We start from the raw sequence: 23075 nt of genomic DNA, 5'->3' as shown, positions 1-23075 counted from the left end.
AAACTGAGTAGTTAGACACACGGTGATGACTGATGTTCAAGCTCATTTTGTTTTAGTGATTCTGTTTACAACATGTATTTCCGCTGGGGATTCAATGGATGAAGAGAAATGACTTTAAGTGTAGCAGCCTTAAAATTGTCATTTCACCGAAACAATCTGTTGTATGATGTACTTATATTTAGCATGGCTTCAGACATTTATTTCCAGCCAACCGGTAGTTTATTACGATCAACTTTAAGACAGTGATTGACTATCTCCAAACAACTGCTTCAGAGTAAAATATTTTTTCTTTTATCTTTGCAATGCTTTTATTTTGTATCTTAACTTTTAGTTCTCCCTTGAGAAACCTGATGTATGGCATGGGTACAAGACAGATCACAATTCGCCAAAACTGGAGTATTGAAACTGCCTATTATGATATATTTTCTCTACTTCTATCCTCAATGAAATAATCTTTTAAACTATTAATAAGGCATATCTCCTACTTCAAGCCCAAATCCCTAATATTAATTTTACTGACCCATAAACTAACCTTCTTTGTTTTCCATTGTTCTCTAACGTCTTTGTTTTCCAAATGAACATCTTCTTATCCACGATAGAAAACATTCATTGAAGAGAGAACAGTGCAAAAGTGTTTCATTCCTACTGAAGTAAAAGAATAGAAACTGCTCAATAAGAAGATTGAATAGTTTTTGAATGTTTACTATGTGAGAACTAGTATGCTAAATTGTTGTTGTGGATAACATTTAATTCTCAAATATGAGATATGCACTATTTTCAGCCACATTTTAAAGACAGAAAACTGATGCAATTAGAAGTTAATAAATGAGCTTTTACTGGTTTTCTGCATGAATGGCTACACTATAACGGACATGGGAAAGTTTAATACACAAGTAGTCAGGACACACCTGTGAAGCTTAAATGCAAGTGTTGAGAAGAAGAGATACTCTGAAAGGTTACATGCAAATGTAAATAATGCAGTTTAAGAGTCCACCAAACTTAATGCATTTGCTCCCATTCTTTGTCTTGCTTCTAAGTCAGCTGATTAAACTTCCATCCAGTCTTAGAAACACTCTAAACCATTCACACTTGTAATTCTTGGATCAGTGGTGTTGTCCTCTACATCATATTCTAAATGAGAGGGCTCATATCTGCCTTGTCTATTCACTGTATCTCCATCATCTAGAACAGCATATGTGACAGAATAGACTGTTGACAACATAATTTTTATTATGCCTTATGATGTTTTTTATTTACTGTGTGTGCGTGTTCAGTCATGTCCAACTCTTTGTGGCCTCATGGATTATAGCCTCCCAGGCTCCTCTGCCCATGGAATTTTCCAGGCAAGAATTCTAGAGTAGGGTGCCATTTCCTACTCCAGGGATCTTCCAGATCCAGGGATTGAACTTCATCCCTTGAGTCTCCTACATTGGCAGGCAGATTCTTTACCACTAGAGTCACCTGGGAAGCCCAGTTCTATTTATTATGTTTTACTATAAAATTTTCAAACACATTCACAAATACAAAGAACACCCTCTGTAGCCATAATACACCTTCCATGACTATCTACACACATATACAGTACATACATATATGTGTACTTAGTTGCTCAGTCATTTCCAACTCTTTGCAACCCTGTAGACTCTACCATGGGAATTCTCCAGGCAAGAATACTGGAGTGGGTTGTCATGCCCTTCCCCAGGGGATCTTGCCAACCCAGGGATCAGACTCAGGTCTCCCACATTACAGGCAGATTCTTTACTGTCTGAACCACCAGAGAAGCCCATATACATATATACGTTTCACATTTAGTGTGATCATCTTGCCATGACTCAATGATTGATTTTAAAGCGAACTTCAGATATCATCTCATCTCATCCATAAATATTTCAGAGGTTATTTCAAGTGAAGGGATCAAGACCCATATCACATATTACCCCTTTTATTAAATATTGTTCAAATCCTCTCAACCAAATGAGATTTTTCCTTATTTGAAAGTCTGTCAGATTTTTTGGTGTCTCACTTATTTAACAGTATCTGTCTTGTTGGTGTTCATACTGTGAACATATTCTCTACCTGTGTTTGGAATTGAAGTCCCTGATGCAGGGACAAAGTCTTACTTACCTTTGTATCCCATTCAAAGTCAACTGCAGTATTGAAAATGGAATCTAGTTTCCTGTTGTCTACCCCTCAGTTCCAAATACATGTAAAAGGATGTCAAAATAGCACTTTTTCTGTTTCCATTTCAGCTGAGACAATTGACGGCATTCCAAACTGAAGTGCTAGGCATAAAAACAGATGGCTGAAAACTGGTTTTCAGTCTTTCACCCTGACGTTCACCTTAATTGTATTAAAGAACTGAGGTTGAAGAGACAAAAGGAGAGAACTTTTTGAAGGAACTTGTTAGACTGCTGTGTCATCCCCATATTCATTCATGCTAAGTGAGAGAGGCCGAGGGATCCTTGAAAGTTGAAGAATTAAAAGGACTAGTAGTTGATCCATGCCTAAGAAAATGGAAGGGGGCCCATGTTTGTAGTAGAAGCTACCTACCTAACAGGAGAGTAAAGAGAAGCAACTCCACTGAATACTGGCTGTACTTCCAGCAAAAGCAGGAGACAGAAACACAAAGTTTCTATGGCCTTGAGTGGACAAGACGGAGAAAAGACTCCCACCAGGAGACCTCAGCAGAAAGAAGCCAGAATTGACCATCAGATGGAGAAGACCAGGGGGTAGACCTTGTCCTGAACACACGGAAGCCCTAGAACATCAGTCTTAATACCTGCCAAGCTAGGAATCGTTAAGGAGAGAGGTAAAATAATCAGCCAAACGAATATTCCTTTCTCTTACCCCTTCTCTCTCACTGCTGCCGCAGTGTTCCTCCAGCTCCAAGCTGGGGGAGTCATAAACATGAGCTGGAGGACAAGAAGTCAAGGTGGGCATGCGGACCTGGAGTGGTTCACCTCCATGTAGGTACCTCCAAGACTGAAGCAAAATCTCAGAGGAATGGGGAGAAATGGCCACTTTAAGTGAAGCTCCAATGATCAAGTCGACCTAGAACCTTCTTTTGCTGAATTTAGACTTTCTATGGGCTGAATTTAATTACAGAATTTAGCAACTGCTTATGGAGCTAATGACAATTACAAATCCTTCAGACACTGATGACCAAAAAAATTCTGAGAATCATTCTAGTGACAGGGAAAAGCAGTCTTCAGAGAGGGTTTAGTGAAAGTTTCTGTTTTCATCTTTGTGTTCCAGCTCCCTAAACGTAACGATTGTGTACTTCATAGGGACAACCGACTCTTAAGTCAATAAGCCAGTGAAGAAAGATTCAAAAGAAATTTCTTGGTTTGAAAAATGAGACACCATGCAATTATTGCCACCTTAATGGAGCATTTCTTAGAAAACACCAAAATGTGTATATTGACTTGAGAAGAATGGATATTTTCCTAGGCTTTAACCCTAGTTTGAAATGTCAGAACTTGAAGCAAAGTTGACAAAATGAGCGTCCTCTTGCTACCTTTATCCTATCTTATTTTCTATAGAACTAAACTGTAGAATAACTATTTCAGGCACTACCATTTAAATAAAATCATCTGCCAAGCAAGTGTACTGTAGTAAGATGTTAAGATTGTACACAGTCAAGAACTGCACATTTTATGCTCATTTAGAACCTAATACATCAATCATACTGATTCTTTGTCCATTGGCTCTAAACTGTGCATTCTACAATGAAAGGAATTTGACAGTCTCTTATATCTGGGCTTCCTGGGTGGCTCAGAGGGAAAAAAAAATCTGCCTGCCAATGCAGGAGAAATAGGAGACACAGGCCTGATCTTTGAGTTAGGAAGATCCTCTGGAGAAGGAAATGGCAACCCACTTCAATATTCTTGCCTGGGAAATTCCATGGACAGCAGAGCCTGGTGGGCTACAGTCCATGGGGTTGCAAAGAGTCAGACAGACTGAGCATGCACACATGCACGTATGCACTCTATAATATATCTAAAACCACACTTTCTATTCCTGCCACAAAAGAGCAAAAATGTTTCAGTTCTTCCTATACTGAAGAAGGTAGACTCAGAATTTTGACCTTGGGTGCATCTTGACACTTTCATCCACCACTAGCCCAGGTGCCTCATCTGTGATAAAGACAATCATACCTATAAGTTTCTAAGACAGGAGCTTTCCTGAGTTCTTTAGACTGTGGTTTCATTAACATGTCTATGGGAGTGCACAGATGACACAGGCATGATACTAAGGTTAAGTTAGGAAAAAATCAGTATCCAGAGTCAGCCATAGGTAGGAATTTTTATGATTCATTTCCTTTCTTCTCATTTTTCAGACACTCAGTTTCATTTTGGAAGCAAGTATGACTCACCCAAATGTTATCACCAAGCCAAACCCCCAAGTCACCAAATCTCTTCTCACATTAAAGCATTTATCAAAGTTGTTTCCTCAGAGTTCTGTTAGCTTTAAAAATTATTGATGTGTTCAATGATACCAGTCTTAGCCTCTCAGATAATACAGAAGCTGTGTTATAAAATAAATTTCAGTAGATAAGAAGATATATGACATATAAATACAAAAAAGTATTACAGGAATTATGGTGAATTTAAAGGTTACAATAAAACACAAATGAGGGGGTTCACTTCACTAGGACTCAAAAAAAAGTGGGAAATTGTTTGGAATTAGCAGACGCAAACTATTATATATAGACTGGATAAACAACAAGGTCCTACTGTAGAGCAGAAGGAGTCAAATTTAATGTTCTGTGATTAAACCATAATGGAAAAGAAAATGAAAAGAATATATATATATATATATATATATATATATATGTAAATAACTGTATAGCAGAAATTAACACAACATTGCAAATCAACTATACTTGAATAATTTTTTAAGTGAGAGTTTGGCAAAACTGTATATAGAGTTGTATGGAAAAGAGTATTTAAAATTATTCCATATTAATGGAATAGTGGAACTATCAAGGTTCATGGCAGATTGTTGTGATAGAGTAGGAGTGGGGATGCCTCATAATCACTCATTTTAAGTGACCTCCAATTCCAAACCAAGTAAGATAAGCCAAAGGTATGATAACAATGATGATTATTACAAAGGTTATGCTTCAATATCATCAACCTGATTGAATAGGGAGAAATTGCAAGGGGTAAAAAATAGAAAACAGGCTGGTGTTAAGTCATAAAGAACATATTGCCTTTGCATAAGCAACACAGAAGAAACAGCTAGTTGTTACATTAGTACAATCCTGAGACCTGAGTGGGTTTAACATGTAGTCTGTGACATTTGGAAACTAAGCTGGGGGTTTTAAAAAAGAGAACATATAACTGAATGTAGGAAAGTCAGGAAGACATAGAAAATTTGAAGATGAAGTAGTTTTTCAGATAAATAATGGGTAAAAAGTGGGGGAAAGTGAGATTAAAAAAGTTATGGCCAGGGAAAATGTCATTTGATGGAAAGAAAACTGATAATAGATAAGTATAAAAATCTCAGATTTCCTAAGGTTTTATATTCTTTTCTGATTTTTTAAATTCAATTATAATATGCTGACATGGGGCACCTTAGCATAAGAGTTCAAAAAAAAAAAAACACTGTGTTAAGAAAGTAGCATTATAGAACATTAACTACATCAAGATGAAGTAGAAATCACATGGATTATTTATTTTAATAGAATACTTAACAGCTACTGGCTAGTTTAAGAGTTGCTACAGAAGTCACACATTCCTGGAGATCGAAGGAGAGTTACTGGATTATCTGTCTATTAATCAAAAAGGAAAAAGAAAGCCTGGAAATTAAGCAGCTGTCATCTGTACTTCAGTACTCAGAAAGACAAGTGCAAGTCTTCAAACAATCAATTTGCAATTACAGGGAACTCAGCACAGAGTAGGCACTGGCAGCCCTTTCAGAGAACATTTTTGCTTCATGATGAAAAGACGGGAGGCAAGAGATAGAGACTATGTGGATTTTAGTGATACATTTTCATCATTAATCAGGAACTGCTTGAGCTACGTACCTTGGTGCCTTCATAGTGTATATGGTACGTATGCACTCTTCAAAATCATTTGAACTCTTTTAGAGATTGTTTCTTAAATTGATATGCTACAGCTATTTGACATATTTCATCCTCAACCACAAAGGAATTCTACTGCTTTTGATGAGCAAAAAGATGATTTGACCCAGTTTATAGGCCTGTCATAATATTCAAACAAGCTGTATGGTTCTCCTATTCTTTAAGGCAGGACGTCTATACACATAAATAACGTTATCAATCATCTCCTTAAAAATGCCTCCAGGAAAAGATATCTTGCCAAAATAATCATTTCACTCTAATAATGAATGATAGGCTCAATCTTGGCCACAAATTTATCCTATTGATGTGTTTGGCATAATTTTACTAGATTAAATCTGGGAGTATTACAACCCAGCAAATAAAAGCAAAATAAAAATCTCTACTATCTCCAAATGTGGTACGTGCTGTGTGCTCAGTCGTGTCTGATTCTTTGTGATCCCATGGACCATTGCCCACCAGACTCCCTTGTCCATGGAATTCTCCAGGCAAGAATATTGGAGTGGGTTGTCATTTCCTTCTCCACCAAATGTGGTGTACATTCACTTAACATTCATTTCTTCAAAATTTGATGGCATTACTTATTTCAATCAACTTTGGGTCTCTAAAATGGATATTCTATTTGGGGATCTTAGTATTTTCACACTATACTTTGTTTTTCTCAAGGAAAAAGCAGCTAATAATTCAGGATTGTAAAACTCATCAAAACTTGACTTTACATTGAAGCCATTTTAGACAAATTCAGTGGTTCAGCATTAAAACATATCCATTAATTTTCTGAAAAATCCATATCATAAAATTACTATAAAAGTCAAAATTGGTTAGAAACAAAACATAAAAATAGTGCTTTTATCTCAAAAAAGAATTATAAAAAGAAGAAAATAATAATGGCCCATAATTCTAACATCACTGTAAATATCAATAAACAAATATAATGCAAATAAAAAATAAAGCCTCCCCAGTGCTTTAAGTATATTAGCAGTTTTCACATAACTGTCCAGAAATATTCTATGTGGAACCAATATTAGTATTTTTATTTATTCAAATCTTCTAGTAAAATACTTAACATTCAACTTTTAACTATCTTTAATAGTTATTTGAACTTATTCTGCTTTAGCAAATATAAACATGAATTATTTTTGACTGCCACATAATATTCAATGGTCAATATACCATGTTAACCAGATACGATGGATATTTATATTTTAGCACAGACTTTTCATTGAAAAAATTCCTGATCCAAATTTATATCAAAAACTAGCAGAGCCATGAATAAAATTACAATTTAAGGTACAGATAAGAGTTTTCTCAAGATCGAGCAGAAAAGAGACACCACAAAATCAGCTTACTCTAAAGCATTAGGAAGAAAATTTTGGGGAGAAATCAATGAGATGATTCTTATGAAACCTTAGTTGAGTGCTGGAAAACAATCAGGCTTGAAAAATGTTCATTTGGGAAGCAGCCTAGAGAGGTGGTAGGGAGCTAGTGTGAGAGGCTCATCGGCTGGCCTGGTGGGACAAGGAGTAGATTGGTGACCCATGAGATAGGGAAAAGAGGAAAAACATAAAGGGGAAAAACATCCTGAGGGAAGGAAAAATGTCAGCTAAGGTGATGAGGTAGAAGGGCTATATGAGGGAAAATTAAGTGAAGTGAAAGGTGTTCACAGGAAAGTGGAGTCACACAGGGCTCTTGGAAGCAACTGACAAACAGGAGCCTGAGTAGTGTGGAAAAGAAAGACAGGAGATACAAGCAACTGAGAATAACGAGAATTGCTCACTTTCTTTACTAGAAATGTGGATCCTTCCCATGGAGAGTTCTTGCTAAAAATAAGCTTTCTTTATTCATAAACCATGAATGAGGTCTTAAAATATATATCATGTAGAAGAAAATATATATTTTTTAAAATTTATTTTTTTATTGAAGGATAATTGCTTTACAGAATTTTGTTGTTTTCTGTCAAACTGCAACATGAATCAGTCATAGGTATACATATATCCCCTCCCTCCTGAACACCCCCCGCCATCTCCCTCCCCACCAATCCAGGTTGACACAGAGCCCCAGTTTGAGTTTCCTGAGCCATACAGCAAATTCCCATTGGCTGTCTGTTTTACATATGGTAATGTAAGTTTCCATGTTACTCTTTCCATGCATCTCACCCTCTCCTTCCCTCTCCCCGTGTCTACAAGTCTATTCTCCAGGATTGTTTCTCCATTGTTGCCCTATAAGTAAATTTTTCAGTACCATTTTTCTAGATTCTGTATATATGTGTTAGAATATGGTATTTATCTTTCTCTTTCTGACTTACTTCACTCTGTATAATAGGTTCTAGGTTCATCCACCTCATTAGAACTGACTCAAAGGCATTCCTTTTTATGGCTGAGTAATATTCCATTGTATATATGTACCACCACTTCTTTATCCATTCATTTGTCAATGGACATGGCTGCTTCCATGTTCTAGCCATTGTAAATAGTTTTGCAAAGAACAATAGGATACATGTGTTTTTTTCAATTTTGGTTTCCTCAGAGTATATGCCTAGGAGTGGGATTGCTGGGTTATATGGTGGTTTTATTCCTAGTTCTTTAAGGAATCTCCATACCATCTTCTATAGTGTCTGAATCAATTTACATTCCCACCAACAGTGCAAGAATGTTCCCTTTTTTCCACACCCTCCCTAGCATTTATTGTTTGTAGACTTTTTGATGATGGCCATTCTGACTAGTGTGAGGTGATATCTCATTGTAGTTTTGATCTGCATTTCTCTAATAATGAGCAATGTTGAGCATCTTTTCATGTGCTTGTTAGCCATCTGTATGTCTTCTTTGGAGAAATGTAGGTTTATCTTTGAGTTAAAAATACTATCCCTCTGGAAAGTTTTCCCAAACGATTGATTTCTCCAGCAGTATTTCCTATTATACAACCCCCTGACCAAAAAATCGAGAGGAATGGGACAAAATTGAAACTAGGGCTCTTGCAGCTCTAGAATCAAATGTATAATATAATGTAATGTTTTATATTAAATATATGCATATTCTGAACTAAATCATTCATTAATCACCATGAAATTCTCATAAGCCCTTGTAGAAAAATTGTTAATACACAAAAATGTTCAATTCTGGTTTGAACAATGGGAAAAGAGAAAGTATAAGTCAAAGTAGAATTTAATAACTAGATCTAAGTGGCAGAAATCTTATTAACATGAATACTGCAAGAACTCAAAATGCTATGCATGCTATGACTACTCTCAGTAAAGGCAAGAAAGATATATTTAAGAACACATTTCAACATCCAAGGAGCATAATGAGAAAAGAGCACTAGCCATGTCAGCCAAATATTTTATTTAAATTTAATTATAATTCCTACCTTCAGTAATTATTTTCTGTGAAATCAAAGATTTCTTATGAGATATTTGAATATAAACTATAAGTAATCATTTTACCATGCTAAGTCACTTCAGTCATTTCCGACTCTGTGTGACCCCATAGACGGCAGCCCACCAGGCTCCCCCGTCCCTGACATTTTCCAGGCAAGAACACTGGAGTGGGTTGCCATTTCCTTCTCCAATGCATGAAAGTGAAAAGTGAAAGTGAAGTCGCTCAGCCGTGTCTGACTCTTAGCGACCCCATGGACTGCAGCCTACCAGGCTTCTCCGTCCATGTGATTTTCCAGGCAAGAGTACTGGAGTGGGGTGCCATTGCCTTCTCTGCATTGTACCATATCAGGAATGTAACCTTTAACTATAATGAATATGATCACCCAGAAATAGTTTTTACTACATGAATTTATACTAACATTAATTATAGTATATGTTTATCATAGCAAATTGAATTTGCTAAATGACATTTTAAATGAACTCATCACTTTTGTGGTAACTAAACTACCTACCCTTATATGGAGTAGGCGTGTTTATAAATCAGAAAATTTAACACCCTATTTTTTGGCAGATTTCTCAATATGAAATACACTAAAACATTCAAATCTGAACACAGCACAGGCCTACATTCTATGATAATCACTAGCACTAGAAACGGAGAAGGCGATGGCACCCCACTCCAGTTACTCTTGCCTGGAAAATCCCATGGATGGAGGAGCCTGGTAGGCTGTGGTCCATGGGGTCGCTGGGAGTCGGACACGACTGAGCAACTTCCCTTTCACTTTTCACTTTCATGCATTGGAGAAGGAAATGGCAACCCACTCCAGTGTTCTTGCCTGGAGAATCCCAGGGACGGGGGAGCCTGATGGGCTGCCGTGTATGGGGTCACACAGAGTCGGACATGACTGAAGTGACTTAGCAGCACTAGAAAATCAACTAATTTCCTGCCAATTACTTTGACCAACACTATGGTTTTAGAGAGAAAATAGGACTTTCTCAAGCTCAAGAAATTACTTGAGAGCACAACCAGTTATAGGAAGCGAAGGAAAATAAACTCAAAGAAATGCTAGACAGTGAGAAAAAAAAGGTAAAAAAAAATTCACTCCTGAGCTTGAGAACAATTGACAGTATATAAATAAACAATGCTTCCAACAGACATACATAAAAGTCCCAGCTCTCTCTATCACTCTCTCTCTCTCCCCACCCCACTTTCTCACATACACTCACAGAGACAACTGTAGGGAGGACATACGAACACTGTGCTGTGTGCTAAGTTTCTTCAACCACATCCAACTCTGCAACTCCATGGACTGTAGCCCACCAGGCTCCTCTGTCCATGGGGATTCTCCAGGCAAGAATACTGGAGGGGATTGCCATGCCCTCCTTCAGGGGATCTTTCTGACCCAGAGATCAAATCCCACATCTGTTATGTGTACTGCATTGGCAGGCAGGTTCTTTACCTACAGTACCACCTGTGAAACCCATATTGACACTGTGGTGACATAAACACAGAGATCAACAAATCTTTGCCCAGGTATTCACATTTCACTAAATTTCCTCACTTTCTAAATAGTCAGAAAATTAAAGTAAAAAAAAAAACGATATTTGAGAAATAAGACAGATTGGCTAGATGTTAAATAATACCTAATAGAAAAAGTGAGACTGTTCAGTAAGCCATAGATGGATACCAAAGACAAGAGAACTTTTAGAACACCACATAACGCTATCCACATTTCTAAAATGTCCAAAAAAATCAAATTATTCTTGGACAAACAAAAGAGAAGGAATTAATGTATCCTCTGACCTGTGGGGCAAAGTTAAAACTGAAGTAACGTATTAAAGAACAGGGGGGAAAAGAAAGCATGAAAGTGGCTACTAGGTTTTCATAAATCACTATACATAAAATACCTTTTTACTATGTCTTCTCCATTCCAGCATGGTAGTCCATCAGCAGCATCTAATTCATTAGCACAAAGTTGATCAGCCAGGCCCCCATAGAATGTCCTGTACAGTCGAAGGCTGTTGATAAATTCTCTGAATGGAAAAACAAAGAGATCAGTTAAACCCCAAAGTTCATAAGAAATGCCAATATAAATGGCATAATGTTATGCATAATGTTTAGAAGGCAGCTCTTACAATTCTCTGCTTTTTTTTTAATACTTCTCTAACAATAGAGACACAAAATACATCTTTTTAAAAATGTATTCAACTTTATTCTCTTAAATAAAAGTTTTCACTGGGTATACATTTTATATACGTATAGGTCCAAGAAATTGTGAATAGTACATACACACACACAAACACATATCACTTTATTTAGCTTCCCTAAAAGCCCTCACTAGCTACTGGTATTTAAACCAGTAGTTACCAGTAGTTAGTGATACTGAGTGAGTGAGTGAGTGAAGTCGCTTAGTCGTGTCCGACTCTTTGCGACCCCATGAACTGTAGCCCACCAGGCTCCTCCATCCATGGGATTTTCCAGGCAAGAATACTGGACTGGGTTGCCATTTCCTTCTGCAGGAGATCTTCCCGACCCAGGGATTGAACCCAGGTCTCCCGCATTGTAGGCAGACGCTTTACCGTCTGAGCCACCAGGGAAGTCCAGTTAGTGATACTAACTACTTTCTTTTCCATATAGAAATGTCAGAGGCTTACAATGAGCTGACTAACTGCTTACTGATTAAAAGTTTAGTAGGCTTGGGTGATTTTCCCATCTGGGTCTTCTCTTTGGTGTCTAAGAAAAAAAGCAATACGTCTTTACTAAATATGAGAGAACTCAGGTATGTGACACACTTCTGTAGCATGAAAATAAAAGTGATTGGAGTGAGTAATGTATAATACATTTGCTAAGTTATTTCCCCCCTCATACTGCTTCCCTTTTCAGTATAAATTGTGGAAAGAGGAAATTCAACAAAACGGCAGTTTTTCAATTCGGAAATCCACGACTTTGGAGTTTTAAAGCCAACACTTTGAGGTCTCAAAACCTTGAGTTCTAGCATTTCAAAAGACCAAGTCTTAAAGACTTTAGTTTTGAACTTTTTTACATACATAACTGTTTTTGGGGAAAAAAGAAAACTCACTAGTCTGATCCAGATGAAATGTCCCCTGGACCAAAAGGCAGGGACAGGAGATGGAAATGTTGGAAGGGCAGTAAACTTCACAAATCTGTAAGATGAGTGATTAAATTACTGCAATTATGAAACCACATTCCCCATTGATACTTTTGAAAGAATTTCTTTGAAAGTGAAATTAAACAGCAGGGGTGGTTATAAACTATAGCTGGAATAATCAAATTTTTAAAAATTAAATCTAATTTTGAAAGCACTAAGCCTCAAGTTTCAACTTGTAATTTTTTCTCACTGGTATTTCAAGAACTAGTGATATAAAACTGCTGGAGTTGTAAAAAACCACCACTCTGTTGGAAGGATAAACACAGCTTTCAAATATGTAAGATTTGCAATCGTAGAAAAAATCAGATGTTCCAATGGCAAGTGTCTGGTGAGTATTTAATCAATCTTTTCAGACCCTGGTTCAATTTCTGGGTCAGGAAGATCCGCAGTGATTTTGGAGCCCAAGAAAATAAAGTCTGTCACTGTTTCCATTGTTTCCCCATCTATTTGTCATGAAGTGAAGGACCAGATGCCATGATCTTTGTTTTTTGAATGTTGAGTTTTAAACCAGCTTTTTCACTCTCCTCTTTCACTTTTATCAAGAAGCTCTTTAGTTCCTCTTCACTTTCTGCCTACCTACTCCAGTATTCTTGGGCTTCCATTGTGGCTCAGCTGGTAAAGAATCCACCTGTAATGCAGGACACCTGGGTTCAATCCTTAGGTTGGGAAGATCCCCTGGAGAAGAGAAAGGCTACCCACTCCAGTATTCTGGCCTGGAGAATTCCATGTACTGTATAATCATGGTGTCACAGAGTCGGATACAGCTGAGCGACTTTCACTTTCACTTTACCTTAGCAAAGCTTGACCAGACAAGTAATAACAAAACTGTCACAGGAAGCACAAATTTCTAGCTCATGCTCAGTCAAAGAAAAAAAGATGCTCTATCTTCTCACTAACACAATTAAATGATTGTCTATATTTTATCGATTTCCTCTACTAGAAAATAAGTCTCTCCTTGATGGCTATGTTCCACTAATTATAATGCATGAACAAACATCAATTCTCATGCTGCAGCTACTAAAATATAATTGATGAAATTGACTGGTTCTTTCTTACAGAGTGGGGTTTAATGAATGAGAAGATGTGTGACTCCATGCCTGATTTCTTTCCAACATAAATGACCACCTGTTTGGAATCAAAGAATCTTCTGGAAATAAAGAGGCCTGGCACAAATGGCTGCAGATGTTGTTGCTATTCAGTCGCTCAGTCATGTCTCTTTGTGACCCCATGGACTGTGGCATGCCAGGCTTCCCTGTCCTTCATTATCTCCTGGAGTTTGCTCAAACTCATGTCCATTGAGTCAGTGATGCCATCCTACAATCTCAAGCTCCGTTGTCCCCATCTCCTCTTGTCCTCAATCTTTCCCAGTATCAGGGTCTTTTCCCATGAGTTGGTAGATGTGGAGACTTTCAAACTGATCATGAATAGATATTTTTATGGCCCCTAAAACTCCAACTTCAATCTTGGTAAATGGTGTCCTTCTTTCATTTCTTCTTTCACACACGATATATCGTAGTAGGGAAACTTTACATCTTTATTTTCCAGCCTCCTTTCCAATGCTTCTGTCATTGCCTTAGCTTAAGTCTTAATCTTTTCACTGGAATCACTACACCTGGAGGACATACCTCCCATTTGTTCCATAACAATCATCTCCCATCCTCCATGAGATTCATCTATAGAAATTCAAATCTGGTAGTCCACAGACTATGCCATTCATTTGTGTAAAGTCATCTATGCCTCTCTATTCTCTACAGCATGAAATCTAGTCTTCTTAGAAAGGTATATAAGACACTCTCTCAATTTCAGCAACCCAATCCACAGTTTAGGGTTCCACAAAAGTGTGATGCTTATTATTCTCCAAACATACCTCTATGCCTTTGCCCTCATTCTCTCTGAAAGGATCATCTCTTAGAAGACTTCCACTCATTCCATAAACCATCACCTATCAATTATTTGTCACAAAATACTACACACTATGGCGTACCAAGCTCTGTGTTGGTGCCAGGGGTCCACAGCTAAATAAAACAGCTCAGCCTTCTAAGAATATATATCCTGATAAAAATCCACAATAATAATACAGTATTAGTAAATAGTGTCATATTTGAGGACAGAGAAGGAATCAGGAAACATAAAGATAACATTTCCATGTTTCATGAAAAAAAAGAAGAGGCAAACAACAAGGATCAGGATGAGCAGGGGTAAAAAGGAAAGAGATCACTGTGTGTTCAGAGAGTCATTTGCAGTTAGTTTAGCTAGTGAGGAGTGTGTTCATGGGAATTATACTTCAAAGGAGAAGGAGGCAAGATTATAATTAGCCATCTTGATCATCATAAGATGTTTCAGTTTTATTAACAAGGTAGTGAGAGCCATTAAAAGTTCCCCAGCCAGCAAGTGACAGCCATCATTGTCACTGCAGTAATGTGAAAGCAGATAGAAATGCAGTGAGGTCACTTAGGGGCCTATGTTGCGCTATTGTTGTTCAGTTGCTAAGTCGTGTCTGACTGTTTGAGAGCTCACGGACTACAGCATGCCAGGCTCTTCTACCCTCTGCTATCTCAGGGAATTTGCTCAAATTCAAATCCATTGAGTTGAATCTATCCACATCATCCTCTGCCACCCCCTTCTTCTTTTGGCTTCAGTCTTTCCCAACATCAGGGCCTATAACCAAGGGGACTATAACCAAGTTGAAAGGGAGAAGTACGAGAATAGGGAGAGGAAAAAAAAAAAACACACACTTGCCAGTCAACATCAGAAAAAACATTAGGAACCTAGAATTCACAGGTAAAGTAAAGACGTTAAGATAACTTTTAACTGTCTTCCATCAGGTGACTGATGAAAAGACTGTATTCTTTCCTGAGGTAAGAAATAAAGGAAACGTATGGAGGGATAAATTGGGAGATTTGGATTGACATATACACACTACTATAAATAAAACAGATAATAAGATCCTACTCTATAGCACAGGGAACTCTACTCAATACTCTGTAATGGCCTATATGAGAAAAGAATCTAAAAAAGAGTGGATGCATATGTATGTTTAACTGACTCACTTCTCTGTAAAGCAGAAACTAACACAACATTGTAAATCAGCCATTAAAAAAAAAAGTTTAAATTTAAAAAAAGAAATAAAGGAAAGGAAACATCACCTTCTCAGTGTCCCCCACTATATTAATAGTTGCCCTTATTTTGCCCAAGATTTTCATCTTCCCATGGCACATATAACTTTCTATTTGAGCGTATAACATACTTCTTTGCAATGTTTTATTATTTCTTATCTGTCTTCCATACTCCAATAAAAAATTGAAGTAGGCAGGGATTACTGCTTTGCTTTGTTCACCAATGTAGTAATGGTAAAGGATACAGTACACTCAATGAGTAGTGACCAAATCAATGAATGAGGGAAAACTAATTAATAATTCATTCCATTCTGGACATATTCAGTTCAAGATTTTTTAAATCTCCAGAGAAAGTAATCAAGTAGAAGCCTATTTTACAAACTGAACATTTATAACATCATCTGGGGATTTGCCCAAAATGTAGATTTGGATTCATCAGTTTGGGAGGGGGCAAGCTCCAAGATTCTACATTTCAAAAAGGCATTGGATGACATAAGAACCATGAATACCATGGAAGTTTGCTGTTGGATATATGGGCCAAAATTGGTGGACTGGACGTGTGATGCCAGATTCACCATGTACAGAGGTGGTAAATGAAGTCATGAACATGAATAATATCTCTCAGGCAAATAATACATAGTCAGAAGAAGCCAAAGGGACTCAAAAGTAGGAGCAAAAGAAAAAAAAAAACTTCAATGCTAAGAGTTATGAAAGCTAAAGAATGAAAAAATTTTAATTTAGAGAGATTCTCTTCAGTATAAAATGACATTATGAAAAACAGATTAAAATACTAAAAATGTCTTCTGTATGTGGTGACCATAATTGTTTTAGACTGAATCATGTCCTTTGCCAAAATTTATATCTTGAAGCCTTAAACCCCAATATGACTGTATATGGAGACAGGGCATTTAAAGTAGTAATTAAACTTACCTAAGATACATAAGATGAGTTTGTCTTAATCCACCGACCAGTGTTCTAATCAGAAAGAGACACTACAGGTACATGAATTCAGAGGAAAGGACATGGGAGGACACAGCAAGAAGGTGGCAATTTGCAAACTGAGGAGAGAAGTCTCAGAAGAAACCACACCTGTCAACACCTTGATCTTAGGCTTCTAGCCTCCAGACCTGTCAGAAAATCCATTTCTGTCATTTAATCCAGCCAGCCTGTGTTCTTTCGTTATAGTTGTCTTAACAAACTAATAGAATAGTTAAAGCATTTGATAAAGAATAATAGACTTCACATTTGCTGTATGAAGAGCATGAAAAAAAAGATGAGAAACTGGAATTGAGGAGTCCCAAAAAAGGAATATTGATTTTTCTTTGGATTCATGCTTATTTGAATATGAAAATGGTTTTATCACATTTGTGTGTGAAAGTTCAGTTCAGTTCAGTCACTCAGTCATGACCGACTGCGACCCCATGAATCACAGCACACCAGGCCTCCCTGTCCATCACCAACTCCTGGAGTTCACTCAGACTCACGTCCATCGAGTCTGTGATGCCATCCAGCCATCTCATCCTCTGTCGTCCCCTTCTCCTCCTGCCCTCAATCCCTCCTAGCATCAGAGTCTTTTCCAATGAGTCAACTCTTCACATGAGGTAGCCAAAGTACTGGAGTTTCAGCTTTAGCATCACTCCTTCCAAAGAAATCCCAGGGCTGATCTCCTTCAGAATGCACTGGTTGGATCTCCTTGCAGTCCAAGGGACTCTCAAGAGTCTTCTCCAACACCACAGTTCAAAAGCATTAATTCTTCAGTGCTCAGCTTTCTTCACAGTCCAACTTTCATATCCATACATGACCACAGGAAAAACCATAGCCTTGACTAGATGGACCTTAGTCGGCAAAGTAATGTCTCTGCTTTTGAATATGCTGTCTAGGTTGGTCATAATGTTCCTTCCAAGGACTAAGCGTCTTTTAATTTCATGGCTTCAGTCACCATCTGCAGTGATTTTGGAGCCCAGAAAAATAAAGGCTGACACTGTTTCCACTGTTTCCCCATCCATTTCCCATGAAATGATGGGACCAGATGCCATGATCTTTGTTTTCTGAATGTTGAGCTCTAAGCCAACTTTTTCACTCTCCTCTTTCACTTTCATCAAGACGCTTTTTAGTTCCTCTTCACTTTCTGCCATAAGGGTGGTGTCATCTGCATATCTGAGGTTATTGATATTTCTCCCAGCAATCTTGATTCCAGCTTGTGCTTCTTCCATCCCAGAATTTCTCATGATGTACTCTGCATAGAAGTTAAATAAGCAGGATGACAATATACAGCCTTGACGTACTCCTTTTCCTATTTGGAACCAGTCTATTGTTCCATGTCCAGTTCTAACTGTTGCTTCCTGACCTGCATATAGGTTTCTCAAGAGGCAGGTCAGGTGGTCTGGTATGCCCATCTCTTTCAGAATTTTTCACAGTTTGTTGTGATCCACACAGTCAAAGGCTTTGGCATAGTCAATAAAGCAGAAATAGATGTTTTTCTGGAACTCTCATGCTTTTTCCATGATCCAGTGGATGTTGGCAATTTGATCTCTGGTTCCTCTGCCTTTTCTAAAACCAGCTGTTCTGAACATCTGGAAGTTCATGGTTCACATATTGTGTAAGCCTGGCTTGGAGAATTTTGAGCATTACTTTACTAGTGTGTGAGATGAATGCAATTGTGTGGTAGTTTGAGCATTCTTTGACATTGCCTTTCTTTGGGATTAGAATGAAAACTGACCTTTTCCAGTCCTTTTGTGTGTAAAAGGGAAGAAGATAAATTACGTGATCATTCATTTGTTCCAATTCTCTACCTTCTGGGCACCAAGGTTCTTTGGGGGTAGCTTTGGCTATCTGACTTCCAGACATATACACAGAAGCAGTGTTTTTCCCTCCTGGCTTAAGCTTTGTGGACCTATGTGGCTTTGCCAGTTTCTGTTTCCCTTTCCTCTGATGACAGGCAATGCTTCAGATGGCAGCTGCTCTGCCATTCTGATGCTTAAAGCCAGGGCAAACACTCTTAGGCATTGCTCCTGCTGATCTGAAGTGGGCATACATGTATGTATGTGTGTGTGCTCCATTGTGTCTGACTCTTTGAGACCTTATATACGATAGCCTGTCAGGCTCCTCTATCCATGGAATTCTCTGGGTAAGATTACTGAAGTGAGTCTCTACTTCCTCCTCAGGAGATCTGACCCAGGGATCAAACCCATTTCTCCTGTATGTCCTGCAATGAGGGAACCCAAAGGTTCGGAACAAAAACAATTTTTTTACTTCTAAACCCAATGATGGGCTTCTTCCCAGAATGGCCTTCCCTCCTATTTCATTCCCCCAAACATCTACCCATCCTTCTGCTGCTAACTCATTTCAGTTGTATCCAACTCTGTGCGACCCCATAGACGGCAGCCCACCAGGCTTCCCCGTCCCTGGGATTCTCCAGGCAAGAACACTGGAGTGGGTGGTCATTTCCTTCTCCATCCTTCAGGATCCAGCTAATTCTCATCTCCTCTCTAAATCCTGGCCTAACCAGACTTTGAAGCTTTTATTGGTCCAGTGTGTTTCTCATGCCACAATTGGCATCTGTTCTATACCCCTGGTTATCTGGTATTACAATTCCTCTGTCTGTCTGCCTGCCTCTCTGATTAAAGGGTGTGTTCTCTAAAGACAAGAGCCATGTCTGCTTTATATCCCAAGGGTTTAGACTCCAGTTTGGTACCCCACAGGCAACCAACAAATTCTTGTTAAATTGGCCCAGATGCACTGTTAGTTTTTAACAACTTCCAGAATTAGTAGTTTCCATACTAAATACATTTTAAAAATATGATAATGATAGGGCTTCCCTGGTGGCTCATTGGTAAAGAATCTGCCTGCCAATGCAGGAGACAGGGGTTCCCTGGTCTGGGAAGATCCAACATACTGTGTAACTCCACAACTATTGAGCCTGTGCTCTAAAGCCTGGGAGCTGCAACTACTGAGCCTCAAGCTGTGGCTGCTGAAGCCCTCGCACCCTGAGCCCATGCTCAGGAACAAGAGAGGCCACTGCAATGAGAACCTGAGCACTGCAACTAGAGGGTAGCCCCCGCTCACCCAGCTAGAGAAAAGCCCAGGAAACAACAGAGACCCAGCACAGTCAAATATAATTAAAAGTCCTTAGGGAGCATGGCTGATGGGAAAATGTGAATTAGGAGATCTGCTCCAAGATTGTGGAGAAAGATCCAAAGGACCTTTCTAGTGTGTTGAATTAGAAATTGGAAAAAATCCAGAGGGCAGGGCTACAAACTGTCCCAGATCTTCCAAACAGGTTCAAGACAGAGTTTCCCTCGATATGTTTTTGTGTTAATCACTCAGTCATTTTAGGCTCTTTGGGACCCCATGAATGGTAGCCCACCAGGCCCCTCTGTCTATAGCATTTCCCAGGCAAGAATACTGGAGTGGGTTGCCATTCCCTTCTCCAGGGCTCCCTCTATATACACATATACATATATAATGCATGATGACAAAATTAACATATAGGGATACATTAATATTTAATCACACTGCTGTGTAAGATACCCATCAAAATTAATACATTATAGATATGCTATATTATAAAAACAAGTGTTAGAAAAAGACTTAGAGACTATTTGATCCAGTAGTGTCCTGCCCTAAATGCACTTTATCATCACCAAGGAAGTACAAACTACACCTCAATTTCTCCCTCAGACATTCAGATTTTGTATTTGGGATAGGACCCTGGCATCTGGGTTTGTCTAAAAGCTTTCTACAGGGATCCTAATGTGTAGTCTCTTACTTTATAACTAAGGAAATTGAAAACCAAAGTGAAAGGACTTATGAAAAGTGATGAAATTAGTTATTTGCTAAGTTAGTTATTTTAGTTCAGTTCAGTTCAGTCACTCAGTCATGTTCCACTCTTTGCATCCCTATGAACCGCAACACGCCAGGCCTCCCTGTCCATCACCAACGCCCAGAGTCCACCTAAACCCATGTCCATCGAGTCAGTGATGCCATCCAAACATCTCATCCTCTGTAGTCCCCTTCTACTCCTGCCCTCAGTCTTTCCCAGCATCAGGATCTTTACAAATGAGTCAGCTCTTCTCATCAGGTGGCCAAAGTACTGGAGTGTCAGCTTCAACATCAGTCCTTCCAATGAACACCCAGGATTGATCTCCTTTAGAATGCACTGGTTGGATCTCCTTGCAGTTCAAGGGACTCTAAAGAGTCTTCTCCAACACCACAGTTCAAAAGCATCAATTCTTCGGTGCTCACCTTTCTTTACAGTCCAACTCACACATCCATACATGACCACTGGAGAAACTAACAGCCTTGAACTAGACAGACCTTTGCTGGCAAAGTAATGTCTCTGCTTTTGAATATGCTGTCTAGGTTTGTCATAACTTTCCTTCCAAACACTAAGTGTCTTTTAACTTCATGGCTGCAGTCACCATCTGCAGTGATTTTGGAGCCCCATAAAATAAAGTATGACACTGTTTCCACTGTTTCCCCATCTATTTGCCATGATGTAATGGGACCAGATGTCATGATCTTCATTTTCTGAATGTTCAGCTTTAAGCCAACTTTTTCACTCTCCTCTTTCACTTTCATCAAGAGGCTCTTTAGTTCTTCACTTTCTGCCATAAGGGTGGTGTCATCTGCATATCTGAGGTTATTGATATTTCTCCCAGCAATCTTGATTCCAGCTTGTGCTTCTTCCAGCCCAGCATTTCTCATGATGTACTCTGCATGTAAGTTCAATAAGCAGGGTGACAATATACAGCCTTGACACACTCCTTTTCCTATTTGGAACCAGTCTATTGTTCCATGTCCAGTTCTAACTGTTGCTTCCTGACCTGCATATAGGTTTCTCAAGAGGCAGGTCAGGTGGTCTGGTATGCCCATCTCTTTCAGAATTTTTCACAGTTTGTTGTGATCCACACAGTCAAAGGCTTTGGCATAGTCAATAAAGCAGAAGAGATGTTTTTCTGGAACTCTCTTGCTTTTTTCATGATCCAGCGGATGTTGGCAATTTGATCTCTGGTTCCTCTGCCTTTTCTAAGTCCAGCTTGAACATCTGGAATTTCACGGTTCATGTATTGCTGAAGCCTGGCTTGGAGAATTTTAAGCATTACTTTACCAGCATGTGAGATGAGTGCAATTGTGCGGTAGTTTGAGCATTCTTTGGCATTGCCTTTCTTTGGAATTGGAATGAAAACTGACCTTTTCCAGTCTTGTGGCCACTGCTGAGTTTTCCACATTTGCTGGCATATTGAGTGCAGCACTTTCACAGCATCATCTTTCAGGATTTGAAATAGCTCAACTTGAATTCCACTTCCTCCACTAGCTTTGTTCGTAGTGGTGCTTCCTAAGGCCCACTTGGCTTCACATTTCAGGATGTCTGGCTCTAGGTGAGTGATCACACCATTGTGATTTTCTGGGTGATGAAGATCTTTTTTGTACAGTTCTTTTGTGTATTCTTGCCACCTCTTCTTAATATCTTCTGCTTTGGTTAGGTCCCTACCATTTCTGTCCTTTATTGAGTCAGGCATTTAGTCAACACAGACCTCAAGACTATTTTCATTAATTAATTAATAAAAATGCCATCACTTTGCAACGTAGGGCAGATATGGGATGTTTGACAAATCAAAGTTGAATGACTTTGGAGAGAAGAATATTTCCCTCTATTTTTAAAATTTTACAGAAGCCATCTTGCTTTTTACAGAGCACACTTTAGTTGTAGACTGGTAGACTAGGATACATCACTTCTTCCTGCCAAAATCTGGATTTAGAAAGCAACATATTTACACAGGATTTATCTATATCTCTTTACCAATTTGAAATATATAGTAGGTTGTGGAGTAAATTCTGATCACTAACTAATGAACAGCTTTGCACACTGTGCTAGCACAGGAAAGAGGGAAAAAGCTGGAGCACAATTGTTCCTTCATAGCTTCCAGCCTTGTTTGCCCTGAGCTGACTGGAGGCAACAGGAACATGGGCCAGCATAGTTAGCACTTCCTCACTTCCCGTTCCCTGGAGGCCAATAGTGCCAGAAAGGTCTCCTGATCCATCACATGGGGAAAAAAAATATGAAAGGAAATGCAATTCACCCTGAAGTTGTCATGTCTAGTTTGGTTGACACAGGGATGTCCAGATACTACTCTAAAACTAAGTGACAAACTAAGTGACACTTCCAACTGTCTTTACCATCATCATTCAACTTTAATCATTTTTGACCCACAAGGGAAGTCCAAGAATATTGGAGTGGGTAGCTTTTCCCTTCTCCAGAGGATCTTCCCAACCCAGATTTCAAGCTGGGGTCTCCTGCATCACAGGTGGATTCTTTACCAACTAAGCTG

General features: G+C 38.7%; 1 protein-coding gene across 1 annotated transcript in view; it reads right to left on the bottom strand.

The window, feature by feature from the left end:
- The window catches only part of GPC5 (glypican 5), a gene marked incomplete at its 3' end in the record, with an annotated part of 835169 nt that overhangs the window by 429942 nt on the left and 382152 nt on the right, over window positions 1-23075 (bottom strand). The window contains exon 5 of the mRNA XM_068984785.1: window positions 11367-11492. Within this exon, the coding sequence (XP_068840886.1) occupies window positions 11367-11492 (126 nt within the window). The remainder of the gene's footprint in view (window positions 1-11366; window positions 11493-23075) is intronic.

Source organism: Capricornis sumatraensis, chromosome 12 (assembly GCF_032405125.1).
Source record: "Capricornis sumatraensis isolate serow.1 chromosome 12, serow.2, whole genome shotgun sequence".
Taxonomy (NCBI): domain Eukaryota; kingdom Metazoa; phylum Chordata; class Mammalia; order Artiodactyla; family Bovidae; genus Capricornis; species Capricornis sumatraensis.
Note: the sequence above shows the minus strand (reverse complement) of the source record. Positions and strands in the feature narration are given on the sequence as shown.